The 19,455-nt window shown below is 42.9% G+C and overlaps 1 protein-coding gene across 1 annotated transcript in view; it reads right to left on the bottom strand.

Annotated features, from left to right (window-relative positions):
* Positions 1-19,455, bottom strand: part of LOC105569950 (tyrosine-protein kinase Drl) — a 74,847-nt gene that overhangs the window by 44,518 nt on the left and 10,874 nt on the right. Inside the window, exon 2 of the mRNA XM_012026825.1 lies at positions 4,989-5,116. Coding sequence (XP_011882215.1) covers positions 4,989-5,116 — 128 coding nt within the window. The remainder of the gene's footprint in view (positions 1-4,988; positions 5,117-19,455) is intronic.

Raw genomic sequence — 19,455 nt, 5'->3', positions numbered from 1 at the left:
GCTGTTATCCCACAGCACTTACCATACGTAAGCGCCGCGAGTATACGGTGCCGGAAGAACGAGACGAACGGGGGCGAACTGGCGGATGGACCGTGGGGGCGGGAAGCTGGTCTCCGGATTACCACGGAGACATTAATCACCCCCGCGTCATCCAACCAGCGTGATCTCAGTGAATTTGCAATTAATTCGAAATTGCCGTCATCGTCGCACTGCAAAGGCGTGCGGGCGCCCGTCGTTTACACCGCGCATACATATTGGAGCGCTCGCGACGAGATACAACCCGCGTCCGTTCTAATGCGGACGCGTACGATCGCCGGTGATGAATGAGCCGCGGCTCGGATTTCATTAATTAACGGAAGTGGCCGGAATTCGATGGTATACGCGGACGCGTCATTCGACAAAGCGAACGCCCGCCGAGTGCATCGCAAATTGGTATTTAGTAGTTAAGGGATGTGTTCCCGGCCGAATATATTGGATTGATCTGATTCTCGTGAGAATTTAAGCAAAAGCTTAATTCCAACGCTATTGCGCATTAGGAGTCGAAGGCTCATGGCAATGTAATTAGTTTTGACGTCAGCATCTGAACCAGAATGGAAACGATCATATTCCCGACCCCAAGTCGGGAGTAAACTTCGCGTCAATTTTATCAATAGCAAATTCGGTTGCTTGCACTAGTGCGCACTGAGTGCACTAAGGCTTGTTTACAGTCAATTCTTACATTTGCGAATCGTCTTAAATATTTCTTGAAATATTTCATAGCCAGTAAAATGATCTGTATAGCATCCACGCGGATCATTTTTTTGATAAATACTCTTTGAATTTAAGACAAAGTTAAGTTCAAAAATTGACTATAAACTGGCCTTGGTGTGCACTCAGTGCGCACTAGTGCGAGCAATCGAATTCGCTATGTTAATAGCAATCTGAGTGCGTACTTTTTAACCATTAAGAGGACAGGAAGCCTATCTTTAGGCTTCACAGGGGGTCGCTTATTTTTCGTATACCACTTTAATGCACAAAAGTTACAGGTAAAAATCATGAAGAACACCTGCCCGTACAACTTTTTCGTCGAGTGCAAAGTATGGGCTACATGGTTGGGATTAATGCTACGTTTCAATCATATAAATGCGCCGGTCGCATGATAGACAGGAGATGCACACGTCTAATTGAAGAGACGCCCCTGACAGATCATCAGACATGTCAGCCATGATAAGACAAGGGCGACGGATCGTAGTCTTCGTAAGGGTGCGGCGCCGGACTCGACTGAGGGTTACAGTAATATCCTTTTTTCTTACGGAGAGTACGCCCCATCGAGTTCCCATCGGCCCCGAGAGACCAACGGTATTACAAGTAATTGTCGCCCTGGGGAGATCGCAGATCGACCCTGTATCCACCCCAGCTCCCAACTCGATCTCGGGGCGAGATGGCGGGAGGAAGGAAGCGAGACGAAGGAAAAATGAGTGACGGAAAAAAACGGAAAAAAAAGGGACAGAGGAAAAATACGATACGTAGGAAAACACGATAGAGGGAGGAAAACGTATGAGCGAAGTAAGAATACGAAGGAAACGCGAGATATAAAAAAAATCAGGAGAAGGACGAGGGGTGGAGGAGAGGAAGAAAGGGTCCAGAGATGTGTTTGAAAACGAGCCGAGAGAGCAGGAAAGAATAGTTCCGCGTACCGCCAGACGCCCTTCCCTACATTTTCCACGACCTCCCCGTCGCTATACCCCGATCCCGACTGGAGGGGAAAAAAAGTAGCGCGGAACTTTCGCCTAACAAGTGGATGATTCACAAATCATCCCCGACTCGGCCTGACGCCACCCCACGCCGATGAGAAACTTCATTTCGGTCTATATCCTTGCGCGGAGCGGCCTGTAACTCCCGTTTCGCTGCGGGCGACGAATCGAGAACAGGGACAGGCTGAGAGGACCGCGAGGAAGAAATAAACGCGTTACACTCTGATCCGCGAATCGAGGACCTAATCGAGGGTGCTATCGCTCGAGGTTGCTTCCGCCTTCGCGTTACTTTGCGATCTCTTTTTGCTCTCCTCGACGTCCCTCGCCTCGTTCCATTTTTCACTGCCGCGGCGACGTCTTCCGAGGGCAATCTTACGATGAAACATGTTAAAAGTGAAAAATAGCCTTCCTCTTCGCGCTGTCAACAATAAGCCCGGCGACGCGATTCCGTCAACGTTTCGCGACCGGAATATGGCAGAGGTGAATTATGCACGAGCGTTCGTAGGGAGCCACTCGATAGATGAGACCGTCGGATAGGCAAGTAACAAAGTGTCGTGACTCATCGATCGGAATCGTCGGTCCAGATTAGTTGGGACGCACATCGCGGTATCCTACTAGAGATCTTCTCATCTGATCGTAGGATAAACCGAAAACCGAACAACACTCTGGTGAGTCAGAATCGCGACGAATACGTAGCGTTCCCCTGACAGAGGAAAAGAAGTTTTTGTTCCGTTGATGCACCGATAAAACTGAATAACACTACGTTTAATCAAGTCGCTGTTGAATGTGCTACGAGGCATCATATCTCAACGCCCACAAATGTGTTTGGACGGTATTTGCCATGCTTTTAGCTGGCAGCAAGAAATTTCTAACATATATCAGAGCCTCGCGAAAGCATTTTAACGTTTTGCACGTGCATCACCTGTGTCTACCGTTTATGAATTTATTGATAAATTTCTTCATAGACTTTCTTTTGACAGAATATCTAGCTTAAGATATTAAAATTCTTAATATCTAACGGAGAATGTGAGCGAAGAACACCTAGTTCTAAAAAGTTTTAAAAGTTTCAAGAAGAAGTGAAAAAAGAATTTCTTTAAAAGTTTATTTAAAGAAAAGAAAGGGATATTTGCCCGTGATAAAGAATTTTTCCCAGGGTAAATTGAAAATGTAAAATTCTAAGCATTTTGACGTTTCCATTCCAGTAATTGAAGATTTATGTACCGTTCAAATAGTTTTTAGAATCAATGAAGCGTTCGCGCAAACTCTTTAACGAATGGCTATCGTAGAACTATCCGCACGAAATTAAGTGACCAATTTTCCCGCTGGTTCTCGTCCCGTTACGCACGCCGTTCTTCCATTCTTACGCCGTCTCCGGCCGTTTTCAGCAACGAAACTCTTCCGTCGTGTCGAAAGTGAGCAGGAGATAAGGCGAAACGACGGCACCGTGATCACGGAAATGGTGCGATTTCGCGGTTAACGAACCTACGGATGGGTCCACGAGATAACGGGTAAAAGTGGAGGGCTGGAAAACACTCCCTGGTGGGATAAGATGGGTCGCCGTGGTATTCCCGCAATAAAGCGTCCGCCGTAATGGTGCCAGACGTATGTTGTACATCTACGAGCGAGTGGATGGACGTCTCTCCAACGATCGCGACGCGTCCAACAACAGACCGGGATTCGTGGCGCGAACATATCGGCCTTTTACGGACGCTCGTTCTGAAAATCCCTGGATTCAATGAATTTGCGACACGAGTTCCATCAACATACGAATGGCGACAAGAAAGAACTCGTTGTCGTCATTTAAAGCGACTTTGCGATCAAATAAGCGCAAGCGAATACGAGCCAGTATGCGAAACACCTTTTTAAACGCTTTGCGAATTACTGTTTATATTAGTGATATCCTATACTAATGTAGATGAAAGAATTATCTGTATTTGTAAAACAATCATTGCAGGGAACGTTGCTTCGTAACTTTGGGTTTTTCAATGTTCTCAGATTTTCATTTTCTGGTTAACTGTTAACGAGGGGGAAACCGCTGACCAAAATCTTGTACACCAATGCCCATTAATGCCCAGTAGGGCATAATACTGTATCTTATTATCTTATTTATCTTGTTTTATCTTATTTTATCTTTATAATGCCCCAGCAAGACCTAATGCCCCAAAAATGCCTAGTAATGCCCAGTAATGCCGCGAATCTGTACACCACAATGCCCTCAGCGGTTTCCCCTCGACTGTTAACCAGAGGTTAATCGACTTTCCATAAGAAGAGATAGAGAATCGACTAACTTCTGATTGACAATTAACCAGAAAATGAAAAACCAGGCCTTGGACAAAATCACTGCAAGTATCGAATAACACGATTCCGCGTCATCTTCAACGATAACCGACTGTACAAAGAGTATGAAGAGTAACAATGGGTACATAGATTGAGGCTAATCAGCAGACTAATAATCGGCAGAATTTGATACGGCAGTCACAATCAATCAGACGCAACAGCGGTTAGTTGTAGAACGAAGGTTTCCTCGTCGTTTAACATCCGATCGCGACTTTTCACGTTTTTCCCGCGCCCTACCGCATCACGAGGGGTCTCGAGGGCGCGTTCGGTTTCCTTGGTGACCGAAGGGAGCGCAAAACCGAACCGCACGGCGTGCACCGGCTTGCTCCGTCCCTTTCACGCCCAGGCCATCTGTTTGTATTTCATATTGATAGAGTATTGATACAGCCCTGCACTGTCGTGCCTCGCCCTTCACGAGCCGCCGTGCCGAGCCCCTCTTAACCCTCGGCGAACACCCCCGGTAAACCACCGTGACGGGCCACCATCCCGCAGCGGAACGTAAACGAGGATACCGTGTGTTACCATTCCAGCCGGGTCACGTGTTTACTTTGTTCCGCATTGTTGCGTCTCGTTAATCGCCGGCGGAAACGTTTTGCTCGAACGCACGGGAGAACCCGGCTTAACATCCCTCGGCGGCAGCCGCGGATATGCGAATCGTGATTTCTTTCGTGACCGAGAACGTAAAAGGGATCTTGAAATATTCCGCTTGGATGACGGAAGAAATTTGTCGCGGAGAACTGATGGTTCTCGTATGCGTTTGCAATTGGATGACGTATAAGTTGTACATTAAAAGATCTTTTGCTCCAGAGTCTTTTGCTTCGAGCAGATATCGGAACAAAACGGAAACGTTGACTCGGCATTGGAATTATAACTCGTAGGCTTGGGGTGTTCGATTATGCTACGAGCGTCTGCACTTACCGGGTGTCCTATGAGGCTCTGCCATGAAAATTCTAGGTCCGCTATGTTCGCCGGCACCGGCACGACGAAATTCATCGCGTACGTGTTGACCACCCCCTCCCGCACGTAGTACAACTCGGCCTCGAGTCCTGAAAGCAGAATAGCGGAGTGTATCGATTGGACGATCAATTATGAAAAAGCTGTACCATGCCGCCGGCGAAGTTTCCCTCCGCCTGCTCTGCCCCGATGAATCGACCGATCGCGAACTACGGCACGTGCAGCCCTTCGTTATAAGTTGGGGACATTGACCACGGTCGCGTCTTCTTTGCACGGAGTATCGCAGTTGTACGGAATTCATTTCCATGGAAACTTCAGGAGGCAGAATAATTTCGCCGTGGAGAACTTCTCGTTTCACCAGCACGCGAATCGCGCCGTACGGTATTATTGTCGGAGCTTTGATAAAGTATTATGGGATCTTCTCTGAATATTTCTCTCTTTACGACATTTGCACGCTCGTGTAAAGCTTTTTCTTATCGTCGCGGCACGCTGTACACTTGTACGTAACTCGTGGGGGATTCAGAGATTAAAAATGCAGACAGAGGGGGGGGGGGGGCAAAGCGAAATGTCTATCACAAGCGCGTACGTCGACGTGCTATCGGCGTGGCAGGATTGAGATCTAATACGACGATTATTATCGGCATATTTCTCGTACGGCGAAATCGTATCTCGGGGAATATCTACCGCGAAATAACCACGGGGATTCCGCGGACGGATTTATAATACGAATCCGTCGATGCCAGGTGCCCACCCCGCCCCGCCTCTCGGCGCACATCCTCTTTCTCAGTGGATCATGATCTGAAAATTCCTCTTAGGCACTCGCACGTATAGCGGCACCCCCGTCCCCGCCCGACGCCCCTTGTCATCCCCGACCCGAAAAATCTCGTGTAGATACATAAGGATCTGAATTTCCTCGGGCGATCGGATGCGTCATCCGTCTGCCTTCACGTATGACTACGCAATTCGATATCACGCTCGCGAACAAGCTCTGAAAGATATACCGTACGTACCGTCGTATTCGACGTCGTGAGACGGCGCAACCGTGGTCACGTTTGCTACGCGATAAGACCCCTTTAAAGAAGCGAGATATTCAGATCCGGCGTGCTGTACACTCGATGGGAGAGAGGCACATAAAATGCAGTAAAAGAGAGAAAAATGAAAATAACAGGAGCGAAGAGGAAAAGTGGAGAGGATAGAATGTTTTGCAAATCCGCACGACAGCGCGCTGTGAGCGGAAATACTTGTCGCGGTTTGACGTAAGTTAATATATTGTTTAAAAATTAAAAAGCTCCATCCCCTCCTCCCGTGGATCGCTATTAAGCACGGTTTAGTTTTCAGTTGAAATATGTAACACTCCTCTACAACTATTTCTATTTAAATTCAAATTGTTACACAGTAACTTTTGTCGAGGGACATTTTTATTGTTATTTCCATTCGCCGCTGTTTTCAGACATCCTCACATTACGCATTGTATACCAGGAGTCGGGAAAGTACAGTTCTAACTATAATAGCAAGTGAGAACTACTCCGACTCTAAATGGTCTGACTCTGCAGAGAGTTCTACTACTGCTTTTGTGCTCTCGGCCCTTTGACAGTCGAAAGAGTCTATAACATTTAATTTCTGATCACCCGTAATAGAGTTCTACTTTCGAAAAACGTTAAACGTCTCATTTCTCGTAACATCGTAATATTATTAATTTAACAAAATTTCGAAATTTATCAAAGACAAGACTACTCGGCTACAACTGCTAGACGTTTATAATGTAAATGTATACATTTATACATTAGGCTGTAAAATAAGACCTTAACCCTTTGAAGCACGGTGTAACATAAATGTTACACTTTCCGAAGTTAAAAAATTAACACTCCTTTCGATCCGATGTCTTGACTACTTCATATCTAGAAGGTTTGTGATTTGCTAACAGTAAATCTGAAGTCGAAATTTTAAAATTAACGACGATTGACTCATTATATTGCTCTTCAGGGAAGGATCAAAGTTAAAGCTATAATTAAAAAATTTTGTTTTACACAAGATGTTCCGTAGTCAAAAAATTATTCCTATAAACGACACTCCGAAACTAGGTATCTGGGAGCTTTTGAAATCACTGATTTTTCATCTGAAGTCAAATTTTGAAAATTTTAAAATTGAGCATGACGGATGCAATATAAAAAGTCGAAATTACAAAAAGTGCAATCGATTTATCTGGAACTTGGTACTCGGAAGTTTTTCGGGTTGCGGATTACGCACACGACGTCAGAATTACAAAATTTGTAATGGCGAATCCAACATGACGTCTGAAAATCTGTATTTGAATTTTGTAATTCTGACATCAGAATCGTAATCAGCGACCCAAAGAACCCTGAAGTATTAAGTTTCAGAAAATTCGGCTGGAAGGAAACATGTACACTTCAAAGGGTCAATGAAATTGAAATCTCAAAAATCCTAATGGAACGTACAATCGATATTCTCGCGAGCGAGGCGTCGAGTAAGACGCGAACGCCTGTGATACGGTTTAGCGATAGCTTAGCGTTTCGTGAATATACGTATACATTGAAATGCTGGTAGTCGAAGTTTAAGGCGGCGTCGGGCGGGCTCGAGGGTAAGCGTAGTAAGAAGATTAAGTAACTTTCTACTTCGTGCCCGGGTCTTACGGAGGAAAGACTAACACCCGGCAGAGAAACTGATAATGACAGTCGGCCGTGTATTAAGCGAAACATCCGCGAAATCGAATTAATCCCTCTGTACTCCATTTTATTATCAGACGTTAATCCCGGCTAAAGTGGAGAGTCGTGTCTGACTAAGTAAACGCGTTACCACTTGCACTTTAAGACGCCCCGAAAATTCGTCGCGAACGTCACTACTTAAGGCCGTCGTGTTACCTGCATTTGTATGTTTCCTTCCCTGAAGAGCAAATGTGTTTAACAGCTTCGGCTGTATTCGGAAAGCGCGAGATAATAAAATTGCCTCTAACTCACGCAATCAAGTAAATTGTAATCTCCTAAAGAGTTAAAAGCTGAAGGTGCAAAAATGACTTGCATTTATAGCGAATTTTTATAACAATAGCGCAAATCAATTAAAGTTTTCTGGATAAGAAAATGTGCTCTATCATATATAAACATCGCGCTTCGGAGTGCAGACGTTGACCTCTCGACGACATCGAAATTCTCACTTGATTCATCGTAAAAATAATGCGAACGGCTTCACTAATGGGGGGAGGGGGAGGCCCTTTTCATTACGAACTCCGGTGAACGATTAGCTCTCAGTTCCAGCCAATTAAATCGCTCGATCGCGAAATGGACGCGCGCGGCCAGCCGGAAAATCGCGAACTTCCGATGGACGCGAATCTTCATTATCAACCCCCTTTCCCTCTCGCCGTGTAACGCGTAGGTAGCCGGGGATGCAAAGTTGTCGGGGATATTTATACGCCGGTTTATCAGTCGCAGCTATCCGGGGCCGCGTACTCGCGGGAATGCCGCACACGTAAAACGGGAACGGCTTCGGGATATAGCCGAGGAAGCGAGAGAGCGAGGCGGAGAAGCGTGCCGAGAAAAGCGAGCGTGTATTCTCTGCCGTCGTACGCGCTTCGCCCGCGCCCGAGGAGGAGCCTGTGAGACCTCGGTCGGTGTGTTGGAAAGCCGGGAGAAAATATTTCACAAGAAGATAAATCTTAGACGATCCCACGAGGAACGAGCACGCGCAACTAACTCGGGTGGATTAAGTTCCCCGCGATATCGCCCGGGGGTTTCGAGTGGGCAACAAATGGACATAATCAGGTTGTGCGCGGCGCGCGGCGCACAGCCCGTGTTGCATTACGCCGCCAGGATTACGTGGGGACCGCGTGAGCGACCCGCGCGTACACCGCCGCCGTAGATTTCATTTCACGGCATCCCGCATCTTCGTTTCGACGTTGTACATTAAAGTTCGGTGCGGCGAAAAGTTAGCAACGCGAGCGAACGTGTAATTGCGCCGCGCTCTACGCGTGGTTTCGCAGCGTCGTATAACGTCTGCGGCTTAAATTGGCGTTGCATCCATGGGGGACAAACTCCAACCCCGTGCGCGCTCCGCGAGAGAACGAGATAATATATTAAGTGCATATTTTCTCTTGTGAAAAATAAAGCGTCTAGTTATTCAAAATATGTACAGTCTCGTTTGGATTTTCAACGAGAAGTGGAGCGCAACGTTCCTCGCATTTTCCGAATTCTTGATATTAAATATCTATCGCTGGTGAAGCTCTTGGCGAAAAAAATTCCTTTCATTCCGCTCAAAGTTACTTGGGCAACAAGATGGCACTTATTGCTTTCGCGCACTTAATTCCGGAGATATATTCATAGAGCTGTCACGTGTCGCATTTCCTGCGCGGCAATCTTTCTTCAGTCTTTTACATATCTTCGAGAAGTGCCCGCGTATAAAAGTTCCCTATCTTTCGAGGCATGGAAATACCGTGAGGCCGACTTGAACGATGTAGCGTGCAGACATGCAAGCGCGCGTGTAAATATCATTTATTTTATCTTCTATTACATAGTTTGTCCTTTCATATGATAAAATCGCGGTCGAATCCATCAAATCACGTGACGTATCTCCCACATGCAACCGCGCGCGAGATCACGGGCGGGTCATAGGGCGATCTATCAATTTGCCGTCGAGGCCACGGAAGGAAGAATTTAGGAAGAAGGGGAGGACGGCCGGTTTCTCCTGTCTTATCCCGTGGGAGATGGCTCTCCGTTGGATGAGAGCACGGGAACAAGGAAGATAGTTTATGGATGCTTCTTCAGAAGTGAAGCTTCATCTACGGGTAGGGCTTCCTGCTTTGATGGTGCTAAGTAGAATATCGTGTTTGGAACGACTACCTTGGGTCATTAAAGCAGAGCGCGATTTCGCTTACTGTATTAGCCTCGGCTGTCTCTAAGCAGAAATCTCCAAGGACTGAGCAAATATCCCGTCGAAAATTTCAGTTGTCAATTAATTTACCGCGATCATTGCTTCAACTATTGGCTCAATTATGGACTCCACTAATTTTTTCTTAGTTAACTGCGATATGCCGGGAAACGTATTATTTAAAGTTGAATGTACACGTGTGTCACCTCGGAGCGGAAAGTCTCATCTAGAGGCATATACCATACCAGGAAAATTGAATTAGCATAGGGATTGACGTTGTGTATCGCAGACTGATGCGACGCCAAATTGAATTTGAAATGAACGCGCGCGAGTAACTGCGTTTCGTACAATCCTCTGTCAATAACGTAAACGGTTTGCAAAGTTTGAATTTTAGAGATCACGCCCAAATAATACAGAGTATTCCATACGGAGTATTCCACAGTTCGGCCAATTTTTTTTAATTTCAATGACAGATTCTCTGATGAACTTGGAATCGAGTTTTACTTACAATTAGCGAATACGTCAAGGGAGATCATTAATCGTCGCGACATTTTCATTTCCGATATCGTATGTTTTTGCAACTAAGATTTTAATTTAGATTCTATTAAAATAAAAATTTCACTTGAAAAGAATACGATCTTGTTGCTTATTTGTCTTCCCAAATCTTAGTTCGCAAAAAGGGAACTTAGCGATATCTTTTAAACATAGGCTAAAACAAGATTTATATTAATTAATAATAGAAAATTATATTAACATTCAACATTTTCTTAAGAATGTTGACGTGATTTCCTACGCAAGAGTTTTTCTACATATAGCATGAAATTTAATTTTGTTGCACCAATTGTGGGTGATATTTCGAGTAAAGTGGACTAATCTGTTATCTTTTGTCCTCAAGTGCAACTAACCAGACTAATTTATTAGCACGGTCCCATGTTTTAGCATATGCTTCTGGGATCGTTCGTTTCTAAGTCGCAACAATCCATTAACATTGCACACCGCGCAATTTGTACCCGCCTAACTGCCGGGCTAAGCGACGAGGAGCACGGATGTTCTTCAAGTGGATATTCCAAGCGCGCAGAAGGGAAGACACGCGAGGGTTCGATCAGGGTCAGGAGCCAAGGTAAACACATTAAGGATACAACATCCTGCAGGAAACACATCCTCCGCCGATAGGGGAGCTCCGCGTGCATCGCATGGCTGACTACGACGGAAATTCGAACGTCTCGCGGATCGCCGGAGATGGAAAAAGTCGCGTGGGTCGGTATCCCCTGGAAACTAATCTCCTGCACTCGGATCTTGTTTCCGCCGATCGCCGTTTCCACCCGTTTACCCCTTCGTCGGTAACGAGCGCGCTCCTTTTCATCGAACGATATCGTGTCCACGGGTATTCGCGTTTCGGATACTCGACTCACCCTTCGTTTAACTTTGCCCAGTTCTATCGCGGACTTGTGCTTTCCTGAATGTACGTTATTTACACGGAGATAATGTTTTCCTAAAATTTATCCTGAAAATCGTGTAGCCGTGGGACAACGTGGCATTTCCAAGAATTGTACGAGAGTTTTGTGAAATTTTACCATACATTTTTGTATAATATTCAGTGACGAAGTTTTCGTAAGGATCAAGCTTGACTGTGAAAACGGAAAAAGAAATTAAATCTTAGTAATTAAAGACCAACTTTCTTTATTGAGCAATTTATATTTCTGGCAGTTAAAAGTATCTTAAAAAATTGAATAAACTCTGAACTTAAGTGTATAATTGAAAGAAATGAATTTGTTAATTAGTTATTCACGGCCAAGGGTTCGAAGATTAGAAAAGGAGTACCAGAATCTTCGAATATACACAAAATGCACAACACGTACCAGACAATTTTTTTTGTCAAACAATTTTACTAGTAATTATACTTAGTATACATTTTATTAGTAGAATGTATGGCAAAATTTCAAAAACTCTCATAAAGTTCTTCAAAATGCCACGTTGTCCCACGATTACATGAATTTCGAGGTAAATTTTAAGTGAAAATTCTTCCCGCGTAGCAACACTTGGCCAAAAGACTGGTCTATGTCACTTGTAATAATAACGATGCTAATTTATGTAATACATTTAAATTGTGGAAAACATTTATTTACATTGGAAAATTTCGTACTTTCCTTTTATACACTGTATCCGATAAATATATCCGTCTGTCATGTACACAAGTTCCATTATCGTACCCACAATTTTTCATGCGCGACGAACTGCTGGGACTGCAATGATTGAGAGAGTCGCGAGGAACAATCGATACCGGTGCATCGCACCGAACGCAATGCGGCACCTCGGCACGACCTTGAGCAGTTTCCACGATTCATTTTATCTGAGTCATTTATCGCGAGATCCGCGCCTTTGCGAGCGTGTGCGTCGGCGCCGGATGGAATTCCGTAGGAGTCATTTATTGTTCCAGGGGCTGGCGCGTGGAGTGCGCGGCGTCACGTCGACTAGTCGAATTTGCAATAAAGAAGATAGATGCGATGGAAGGAATATCGCCAGAAGCTAATCTTTTACTCTTCCACTTCGCTCGGTCTTCCTCCCTCATTCGTTATTCATTAGAGTCCACCTTGTTTCACCGGCAAAGCGATATGGTACGAGTTGCATTTCGCTGCGAGAGACTCGACGACGTACGAGGGGTTGGGAGCATACGTAACGTGAATTTACGTTTGTTGCCTCTTTTGCAGTAAAAATGCCCCTTTTGCTCAAATTTATTGCACCTCCCCGTACCAAAAATTATTTATAACGCTTTATCGGAGCTTCGTTATTAACTTCACTTACGTTTTCCGCTTTTTTCCCGCGTACTGATTCCCTCCTTTTCTCACAACGGTAGAAACTTATTTTATTTCAAGCGCAAACAGGGCCGCTAACCACTAGTTTATCTCAGGTTTAACGCGATCAGTTTTTTAAGTATGTGTATTTGTACACCTCGTGTCGAACCGACTGAAGGCGAATGCGCCGTGAAAAAGCGAGATACAGGGGGGTTGTTAGAGCAAGCTGGCGTCACTTTTCACAAATTATCTCGACGAAAGTCCAAGCCAACTCCCGCCTCTTTGCTCGTGAGTTTTCTCTGAAAATTATCTACATTCGTTCAACGGCAGTCTCATCTCTTGAAAACCTTTCCCCCATTCTATTGTCGGCTTTCTCCGCGCTTGGTTCGTTTCTAGTTTTCGACGTCTTGTCCGAGGTTTCGCCGGATAGTTGGCGTAAAAGAGCCGAGGGCGAATGCCGCGGAAAATCAACGACCGAGTACCAGAGAGGGGAAAAAAAAGGGAGAAAAGCGAAGGGAAAACGGAAAAACAAGGAGTAACGGGAGAAAGACAAAGCGGGAGGAGCAAAAAGAAGCGGACGAGTCTTTCGGGACGGTTGTTCCTGCAAGTTGGCCGCGAAAGAGCGTCGCGTCCTCGTCTAGTTGAACGGGATGTTTGTCTTTAATTAAAATCAGTCGCAACTCGCCTGTTCCGCGAAAATTCGCCGTTGCTTTTCCCCTATCGCACGCTCGGTTTGTCTCCCTCTCCCCGTCGTTCGCCTGTCGCTTTGTCGGGCAGAATTCTTAATATTCAATTATACCCCCCGTGCTTTTAATTAGTTGTGCACGGACCCTCGGGCGCGATTGTCGGCGAGTGGTAATCGTTCGAGCCAATAAATTTGTTGTTTCAGGTAGATTGAAACATTTATTAAATATTGATCCGGCGTCGCGAGAGAACCAAGTGAATATTACACGATCCGCCCCTCTCCTCTCCTGTTACTCAATTACTGAATTTCGTTAATTTCGAAACGGCGGCATTAGCGATAGCTAACGAGTTGGCGCGCGGTTAATGTCAACGGTTCGTAGGGCACGTAAGCAATATTTGGATTTCGCCCCAAGTCGGGATGTCCCTACATCCCGGTAAGCCTTCCTCGTGCAATTGGCGATCTAATGCAAATTTAAGTTTCGTTCGTCGCAAATTTCTCATGCAACGGGCTTCTCTTTGCCTTTCCACCCAACTGTTTCGCTTTGTTTATTTTACAAGTGTAGATCTATTTGTTCACAGTCACGTTTATTTACATTATATTTATGTTAGCTACCTGTTTCTGTGCTAGTTTACGTTATATTAACACTAACTTTCTTCAATAGAGAGAATTTGTCAATTAATCAACGAAACAAGAAATAAAAGGTAAGAATCGACTTTGAGAATCCGTATTCGTGACTATTTATTATTATGACTATTGTTTAGCCTGTCCATTTAACAAAAAGTTTTAAACTTTCGATAATATGTATATTAAATACACGTCGATATATTAATAAAAGAATAAATACGATTATTATTACCAAAGGAACCAGGAAAAGCGTAGCAAGAAATTCGAAAAAATTAGCTCATCTAAAAGTTCCTTGTGCTTCTTTTTTAATAACAAAAACTCGATGAAATTCTCCTCGCGCGTCATTCTTTTAACAATTTAACATGGGTCCGTGATAAAACCTTCCCGTTTCCTCGGCGACGGTAAATAGTTGAAGCTATAAACAAACGGAAGGTGGCTGCTGCCGTGAAAAACTGTGCTCGCGAGAGAGGCGACGACGGCAACCGAGGGATGAATGCGAAAAAGGGGCCACCGCGATGCAAGCTTTCATTACATCGAGACTGCAGCTGTACGGAAAAAAAGGCCATTTTATTCACCTCTTTGTTGCGGAAGTATTTTAGCGCTAAACCAAGTTGGACGCTATTCACGAATTATTCGCTACACGGATTTCTCCTGGAAAAAAGCGCATTCAATATAAACTGCACGATTGCAGTGGCGTTCGTGCATCGATTGTCATTGTTTGACAGTACGTGATGTATCCCTGGTGAAAGCCTGAAGCAGAATCGACACATTGTTGAATGCAACCTATATTTAATTGATCCAGATAACAGACTTTGCTGATCGAACAAAATAATATATGTATTGATTTTAAAAGGAAATTAATCTGCTCTGACATTAATCTCTAAATATTACTCCAAGAACATTTATATGTAACAATATCCGTAGTTTTAACTACTAAATTGAAAATCGCAGAAAAGATGTTTTTCAATTTTTTCTATGATAAAATATTTCAAGCAAGACGCATACGTGCGGAAAAATAACAATGCGACCGTCCCTTGCTTTATTAACTGTTGAAAAGGTGCGATCGAACGTGCTCCAATCCGAAATGAAACAGATGCCGCGACACTTGCGGCTAAAAATCGATACTGAAACCCGTGACGATTCATTAGAACGATCGCTGTAACGAGGTGGACAATGACCCAAGAAGCAAAGAAATAATGGCGCGTTTGTTCAAATAAAGCGAACGCGCGAAGCGTAATTAGCGACAATTATCGCGAGGAGTAACGTCGATGAGATACAAACGCGCCGACAGTTCGTTAATGAACGTAATAACAGCAATACATCAATTTAATCGAACATACGTTAAGTGTTCCATTAAATTTTACAAACACGTAGTACATTTGATGCTAGTAAACTCGATTTAATTGAGCTAAATTAGGATAGGACAATACATCGTGGAAATTGCAAAATCTATGCCATTTTAGTAATTAGTTCCCCAACGTACTATTACAATCAACAAGTAATAGTGAGTAATTTACATCGATTTTTACATCAATCTCCCCTCTTTGAATAATTTGGGAAAAGAAGAGTTATTCGTTACATTCTCAGAAATAATTGCTCAACTTTCCGTCATCAATTTATCACTTAGCGACAATACCGCGATATCCTCGAGACCGTACATCCTTCACTTCGTATCTCATCAGTCACTACAACTATCTGATAACACGCCGATTAATTAACGCATTCCTCTAAGTAGCGAGCAAATTAATAAACTAGATTGCTAATGCTATCCTGGCGTTATTGCGAAAGCAGTCAATCTCTCTAACTCGCCTACCATCAGGCGTTTTATCAGCGATCGTTAATCGCCCTCGAGTGACAGTACTTCCTCTCCATGCTTTCCTTTCACGCCCTTTCCCAACCCCTATCTCCCTTCTCCTGTCTGCCTTGGATGACGCTCCTCGGAATGCACATTCATTGCAGGATTTAACAGGACTGAAATTTGATTACTTTCCCTACGACATTCTACTTTACAATCGGCTGGCCATCTCCGCGAGTTTGCATAATTTGCAGGAAGACATGCATGGAACATAGAATGCTCTAATAGTAAATTCACCGAACCTGTTTTCGTCCTGCGGATTCCTTTAAAATTACGGTCGGTTTTCCTTAACCCTTTCGTGATCCAATTATTTTACAAATTTTTTTGTTTAGTTTTATTGATATAATTAACAGCTAGTGCTCGTTAGTTAAATTCGGTATAATACTTTTTCTAAAAAAAACTTTCAGATGTACATCTTTGTGATGTAACATAGTTTTGTGACTGAAATGATAACAAATTAATGAATGTTTAAGGAAAGTGCGATTTTAAATCGATCAGAGAATCTTTTAATTAAGAAGAGTGAACTTGGAACTGAAGACTTAAAAATGCAAAAAATGGCTGTCAGTACGAGAAGGCTATGAGAAGGTAGAATTTTCGATCCTCTCTCGACCCATTCTTTACTTTCCTTCCTTGTGAAAAATAAAGGATGCAGCCTCAAGAGAAACGCAGGGAAAAAACGAGGCAGCGATGCATACGCATAAAGCTTCCGCAGAAGTGGTTTTGTTCGTAGAATTGGTCGATCGCTACCGCAGCTTCTCAATTAACCATCGCTGATTAAGAACTTCGCCCGACTGTTCGTGCACGAGCGATAATTAGGCGCGCTCAGCTATCCGGAATTTTTAATTGGGGGAACATCCGACGGAAAAATTTTTGCTCTTCTCCGACGACTGGCCGAGCAAGCTATAGAAAAAGAAAAGCGGAAGTCCCGACGCTGCCAGAGAATGCTAATTAAATCGCCGAATGGAACGGTCTTACGTAATCGTATGAAAAACTTTGCGTCGTCTCGTTGGCGATATTAATTTCGTGAATGAATTTCATTATTCGAAACACAGATCGAGACGCTATGAAATCCTAATTATCGAGAGAATTACTTCAAAATCCCTACAGTTCGCCTAATTCGAAACAGAAAAGTTCCAAACAAAAACGATTCGTCAAACAAATAAATAAATTCATGCTATGTAGAGTTACAAAATTTATTTTTTTGGGGTATTTTACTAGTCAGCGTTGATTATGAAGCTTGTATCATTGAGCACTGCAATTCCATTCATTTGGATAGAAAAAATTATTTGAAAATATTAGACGCTAACTTTCCAAGGCACGTTGCATATGCAAACAGAACTGTTAATAAAACTTTCGATTATTAAAAATGAAGTGCTAACTTTACAGTGGCGATAACTGAATTACATAATCCGGTTTTTACAGTTTGTTTCTTCGTCTTTAATAATATATTAAACAAATTCACTGTCTACTACGTCAAAGCGAGTTTGCGCCGCAATTATATAACTAACGCGAACAGCGTATAACACCGTGTGCCAAGTTGTCGATTGTTCGCGTTATGAAGTTTCAATCCAGCGCCGATCCAGCCATGTCGAATCGAAAATCGATTTCGATAATGTCCCCAACGCATTGACCTGCCTCTTCGAACTAGCGTTCTCACTTTGTTAATAACGATAAATACCTTCTCGAACTGCGGAATTAGCGAGGTAGTTTCAAACCAAGTTATATTATACGCGAGAGAGCCATTGCCATATATATTTATTCCTGCAGAAATATGTATATGTTCCTAAATTCTCGCGCACTTAATGTATGACACTTTTTTAAACTCTCTACTCCCACAGAAAAAATTTCCGGATCCAATGCTATTACACTTCAATGTATCATAAAATAGGATCTATAAAAAATAGGAAATTGGCGATGTAGCGCCAATCATATTTATTATAGAGAAAGAAACATTTTAATCTTAAATGAAAAATTCTAAAGTCTAGAATAAAATGATAGTAAGTATCGTCTTTTCTCGAATATCGCGGTGCCAACTTCGTGCTTTGTAAAACGAAGGGAAAATTTATTCTAAACGCAAGAATATATAAACTTACATTTATATAAGTTACTCTTGTCTACATATAGTAAGTCAATCTTTTTTAATTCGATAGAGGAGAATAAGAATTATTGATTTTATTTTGATATCGTCTTATTTTTATGCTAAATGAGGTTGTAAGAAATAAAATGCGTCAAGAATATTTTTGTCTCAGTAACAGAAATCCTTTCTGAGGGTGTAAATATATTCTCATGATGCTACAAGTATGCTGCACAAAATTAAGACATCAACTATTTAGAATTTACTTTCTTGGAATTTTTTTATCAATTATCATGTACTTTTTTAAATAGAATAGAATTAAGAAAGTACACGGAGAGAATTTTCTCTTCAAATTTACCCTGAAAACCATGTAATCGTGGGACAACATGACATTTCGAGGAACTTTATGAGAGTTTGCTGAAATGTTGCCATACATTTTACCACAATGTGTGCCGAGTATAATTACTAGTAAAACGTATAGTAGAATTTCAAAAAATTCTGATAAAATTCTTCGAAATGCCGTGTTGTCCGATTACATAATTTTCAGGATGAATTTTAACAGAAAATTCGCTCGGTGTACGAATATTTTTGGTTGTTACACCTAAAATGAAACATATCTAAAAACACTGACGTTGCTACATTCTGTGCTGCAATTTCAATGATAAAAAGTTCTTTTACAAGTTTTAATCTTGCTTAAGCTGTCTCCCCCCCCCACCCTCTCTTCTCTCTCTTCTATAAATATTGATATTCATGTAAGTGCATATGTAACTTTTTAAGAGCCTTATAGTAATTCACATAAATATAAATCTGTCAAAAAAAAACTAATATTATAAATTTATTTGTATAGAAATAAAGTTGCTTTTCGCATTTTATCGCTATTGATTTAACGCTACATTTTCATTCTTGATATCTCATGATGTCCGGCGACTAATTGTCAATTAGGATAATTGATCACGATGGAATGCACGCTCGTTAGAACGTGAACGCGTAGCAACATTGTGGGCCTCCCCCAATCACACGCTGAATATTCATTCGGTGTGCAATCGATATTAAATCTTCTAGTACCGGTGGTTTTTATCAACATGCGCGTTACGATGTGCAGACTAAACGAATAACGTGTATATAAATGCGCAGTAAATTACTGAAACGGATAAATGATCCTCGCGTAATAAAAAATTCGAGCCACGATCCTAGTTGTCGGTGACTCGCGTCGTAGTTGCTATTCGTTTCATCTCACCCTTCAATTTTTTTCCGAACGTCACTATTCTCTATACCGGGGTCTTGTAATATACATGTGGGGTAAAGAGAATACACAACGAAGATTTACATTTGCATATTTAATATCCCGTTTAAATCGTATTCCCCCCCTCCCCCCGATAAAATATCGAAAAGCCGACCGACCGCCGATATCGTTTGATTTACAAGTGGAGCGAGCGACACGATATTATCTACGCGGAGACCGAGGGATATACGCGAAAAGAATAAAACGCAGAGGGGATCGGACATCGCAACGAGGAGGGCGGGGG

Source organism: Vollenhovia emeryi, unplaced genomic scaffold, assembly GCF_000949405.1.
Source record: "Vollenhovia emeryi isolate VEMERY1.0 unplaced genomic scaffold, V.emery_V1.0 DF939122.1, whole genome shotgun sequence".
Classification (NCBI taxonomy): Eukaryota; Metazoa; Arthropoda; class Insecta; order Hymenoptera; family Formicidae; genus Vollenhovia; species Vollenhovia emeryi.
Note: the sequence above shows the minus strand (reverse complement) of the source record. Positions and strands in the feature narration are given on the sequence as shown.